A 4511-nucleotide genomic window follows, 5' to 3' on the forward strand; every position below is an offset into this window, starting at 1 on the left:
TAATCCTTGTTTTGAAGGTTTTGAAGTCATAGAAGCAATGACAGATGACAGCACGATGTCAGTAATCACTTATTATCTATTCAGTGTTATGTGTTCATAAATTTATTATTTACATTTCGGCCTTAACTATATACAAATAAAAACAAAAATAGTTGTTGTACAAAACATGGCTGCGTGGAAGATTACTAGCACCATTACCCCGTTGGATCGCAATTATTTATGTGGTGAAAAAATGAGCTGTTTTTAATTTTTATTTGATATATCTGAGACCTTGATTTAAAACATTCTTTTGTAAATAAAAATTAATCTATAGATATTTTCGACCGAAAGCATATTATGTATTCTTAAAATAAAGTTTTGTTTTGCGTAATCCCTTTGCTTTTTTTTTTAAAGTCTTCACAGTTAACAAGTTCTATGTCCAAACAGTCGATCCAATAATGAAACAATAAGTATGAATCACATGTTATACACAGGGAAATGGTTAAATTAGTATTGATTTCTTATGAAAAATCATAAGCTATCTTATTAATGATTATATTATACGTATTATAAAGTTATTGTTAGTTTTTATTAAGCTTTAGTGTAAATACCATGTGGCAGACCATTAAAAGATTGGCATTATGAATATATTTTATTGATTGGATGCTTATTCTTCACATTGTGAAATTAATGAAAGTTTACATTTTCATGGTAAATAATAATAAATAATAATAAATCCTATCTTCCTTACAGTAATGCATTCAATTAATATTAAATTGGTACAAAACATATGACATAACATTACTATATCCAGTTTAAATGATTGGCGTTAACTATGATGGTTGATTTTATTCATGTTTTGTTATGATTGAATTGAATTTATTTGTCAATAAATATTGATAGTGAAGATTATAGTAGTATATTGAAAAAAAAAACTGATAAAAAAAACGTCACGTCACGTCAACACGTCATGTCAATTTTCTGTTGTCAATAGTTTCTATCGTCAAGATTTGAGTCAAGTGTTGATTGTGTGACTTAAGTATTGATATTTTGAAATCTTGCATTTTTAAGCTCGATCACAAAATATATTTATTGTGTAGTTAATAATAAGTTATATATTAGTATTAAATACGTAGTTATTAGAATATATATTGAAAGTGTTAAGTCATGGAAGCGTATGAAAGCGTTATACTTGTTAAAAATGAAGTGTTCGTTTTTAAAATACCTCCAAAAACAACAAATAGAGGATATAGGTAAGAAAAGTGTTTTGATTGAATATGATTTAATGTAACAAATATTATATAAAATATAAATTTATAGGGCAGCTGACTGGAATTTACAAGAACCGCAATGGACGGGGCGTATGCGTCTTGTTGCAAAAGGCGATGAGTTGATAATGAAGTTGGAGGATAAAGCTAGTGGTGAATTGTTTGCGAAATGCCCCATCGACAAATACCCAGGAGTGGCACTTGAATCTGTTACTGATAGTTCACGCTATTTTGTTGTTCGAATACAGGATGACAATGGTATGTACAAAATGAGAGCTTCCTGCTTTTAATGTTTTTTTTTTATATATGATGATTTTAAATATGATCATGATACATTGTAATATATAAATGTCTTATTTTGTTATTCATAAATATATTAGAGATATTTCTGTTAGATTTGATTTAAATTTATTTTAAATATAATAATCTAATTTGTATATTACAGGTAGAAGTGCCTATATTGGCCTGGGTTTTGGGGATAGATCAGACTCATTTGATCTTAATGTAGCTCTTCAAGATCACTTCAAATGGCTGCGAAAAGAACAAGAAGGTGAACAAGGGCAGCCACAACAGCTTGATCTAAGTTTCAAAGAAGGGGAAACTATTAAAATAAACATGAAGATAACTGTAAGAATAAACAAAGAAATACTTATAATTTTTTGCATATCTTAAATTAATGTAAAAATTAATATTTATTCACATGATCTTCACATCCACCTTGAAAGTTCTTGTCTCTTAACAAGAAGCTCTCCAGTTGCTAAAATAACATCCATGATTATATAATACTATGTTCTTACTAAAATTTTATATTTTAAAGAGATATATACATTATATGTATATTTTACTTACCAGAAAAAGGATGGTAGTGAAGGGAGTAGACCTCGTCGGGCTGGTGCTACTAGTGTAGGAGGTCTGCTTCCACCACCCCCAGGAGGATCAAAGCTGCCCCCTCCACCTTCTCCTCAACATGTGCCAAATCCTTTTGGAGCCCCAGCTGTACCCAATACAGAATGGGGAGACTTCAATTCAGCAAGGTAAATTTTTTCTAACTTGATTGCAAGTCACATTGCAAAATGTATTTATAATTATAGCTTTTATTTAGCAAATCATTTAAATTTAATAAATTATAGTCAGCAGTGGTTTGTCTGCACTAAGCCCATAATATAATATTGATTAAGATCCAAGTTTCAGATATTTTAATCTATCATTATATTAGTCCAGTGTAGGCCAGCCATCTTTTTGAATTTGCACCTGTCTGTCACCACTGCTCATAGACATTGCTATTTTTATAAGAAATATAAATTTTCATTAGATATTATATCACTTGTACCTATATTTACACAGACTTACTCAACCTTCAAATCAAACAACAAGTTTGTAGTATGTAATTTGATGTGTGGGTGGTACCTACCCAAAACTTGCTCACATAAAACCCTACCACCAAGTAAAATTGATCTTTCATGTCTATGTCAAGTGATATCTATCTACATATATATATGAGTATTTTTTTTAGCACAAACCTTGCTTTAATACTATAAAGTTTAATAGTATAATTTAGTAATTAATTTAGTTTATGTACTTGTTGAGCTAAATATTTTATTTATATAGAGGTATAGAGTAATACTATATATAAAGAGATTGCAGTTAAAAATTATTATATATAATAACCATTAAATATTTTTATCACTATAAACAAGTATTTTGTGAATTATGAAGTGTATATATGTTTAATTCTAGCTCTGCTAGCCAGCCAGCGAAGCCTACAACTCCTGCGAATCAACAGAATTGGGTGCAGTTTTAATTGTAAAAATGTGAAATTTATGTCTATATTAAGCAAGTGCAATGCACAATACTTATGAAACTTACTTAAATGATTTATGACATATCCGTCACATGTTTTCTTCACTAGATTATGTTAAATTAAAAAAAAAAAATGTATATCATGCCTGTCTCCATCAGTTATTTCATGAATGTTATGGAAAGGCACTTTAATTGTAACACAAATTAAGTAACTTAAACATATTTTAAGCTTGTATTGTATAAACATACCAAGTATCATTCTCAAGTATCTATACAAACCTTAAGATGCTGGAAACTGCCTTCTTAATTAATATGTTATGTTTAGATGCTTTAAATTTAAATAGTTTGAATTATAATTTAAAACAATATCATTATATATTTGTGTTTATCAATATTAGTTTTTGATTCTATTTAAATAAATATTATCATTCTATTTAGAATCTATACCTTGCCCATTTTTAGTAGCGTGTTATTGTATTATTTGAATAAAATAAGTATAAGGTTGCAAGAAAACATTTAATCACTTATATTAGCTTGATTAGCTTGAAATTGATAAAACGTAATGGATTTTTTTTTCATATTAGCATCTATATACTAACATTCCTGATCCTGTTTTGTGATAATCTTGCTAACAATATGATTAATTGTTATTATAAAGGTACACATCATACAGATATATATCAGATAATTTTGCTGAGCACTAATACTTAACTTTATGTTGTACTTTATGTATGATCTTAATATTTATGTCATTTAGATCTTTATTCCTTTATTACAATAAATCTGATCCGACTCGCGATTCGTGTGCCTTATGTGGTATGTTGAGAGAATCTTCCACATAAGGTTGGGATAAACGGTTCGTGAACATATATAATACAACGGAAAAAACTTTATGTATTAAAGCATTAGCAGATATATCATCAGCATAACGCTTGTTAAAATTGTATTAGAGTTAAGCTCAAATTGATATAGAATTTATTTGTTATTATAAATTAAAATAACAAAATGTATACAAACAATTCTGTATCTAAATATATAGATAACTATATAATAACAGTTCCAAGGTAGCTTTCATTGATTGATTTTATTTTTGATTATCATGTAATTTAATTAAAAAATTAGGTTAAATTCAAAACTGGTGAATACCAGATTCACCAGTTTTGAATTTCAAGTGATAATATAATTGTTATCATCAATATCTGTACATGTTGAAACATTTAAATAGTATAATGTTACTCTTATTTATCTATAAAAACTGTAGTTATAGATAAAATGATGGCTCTACAATTTATTGTTATTCAATGTTGTTAAAAATTCTGCATGTCATAGACAAGCTCTATGTAAATAGCTTATTAAGTGATAGACGTGTGATGTTGTACAAATGTTATTTTTTGTAATAAAAATAGATCTGTTTTGGCGTTTTATTTGAAACATGTACAAATGTAATAAATCAAAGTAGTAGCT

The 4511-nt window shown here is 27.8% G+C and overlaps 1 protein-coding gene across 1 annotated transcript; it reads left to right on the plus strand.

Moving 5' to 3' along the window:
- Positions 1 to 954: 954 nt before the first annotated feature.
- Positions 955 to 4511, plus strand: LOC113399918 (uncharacterized protein). Its single transcript, XM_026639194.2, has 5 exons — positions 955 to 1232; positions 1300 to 1505; positions 1693 to 1874; positions 2100 to 2281; positions 2985 to 4511. The coding sequence occupies exons 1-5, from the start codon at positions 1147 to 1149 to the stop codon at positions 3046 to 3048; spliced, it is 720 nt and encodes a 239-aa protein (XP_026494979.1). The 5' UTR covers positions 955 to 1146; the 3' UTR covers positions 3049 to 4511.

Source organism: Vanessa tameamea, chromosome 8 (assembly GCF_037043105.1).
Source record: "Vanessa tameamea isolate UH-Manoa-2023 chromosome 8, ilVanTame1 primary haplotype, whole genome shotgun sequence".
NCBI lineage: Eukaryota > Metazoa > Arthropoda > Insecta > Lepidoptera > Nymphalidae > Vanessa > Vanessa tameamea.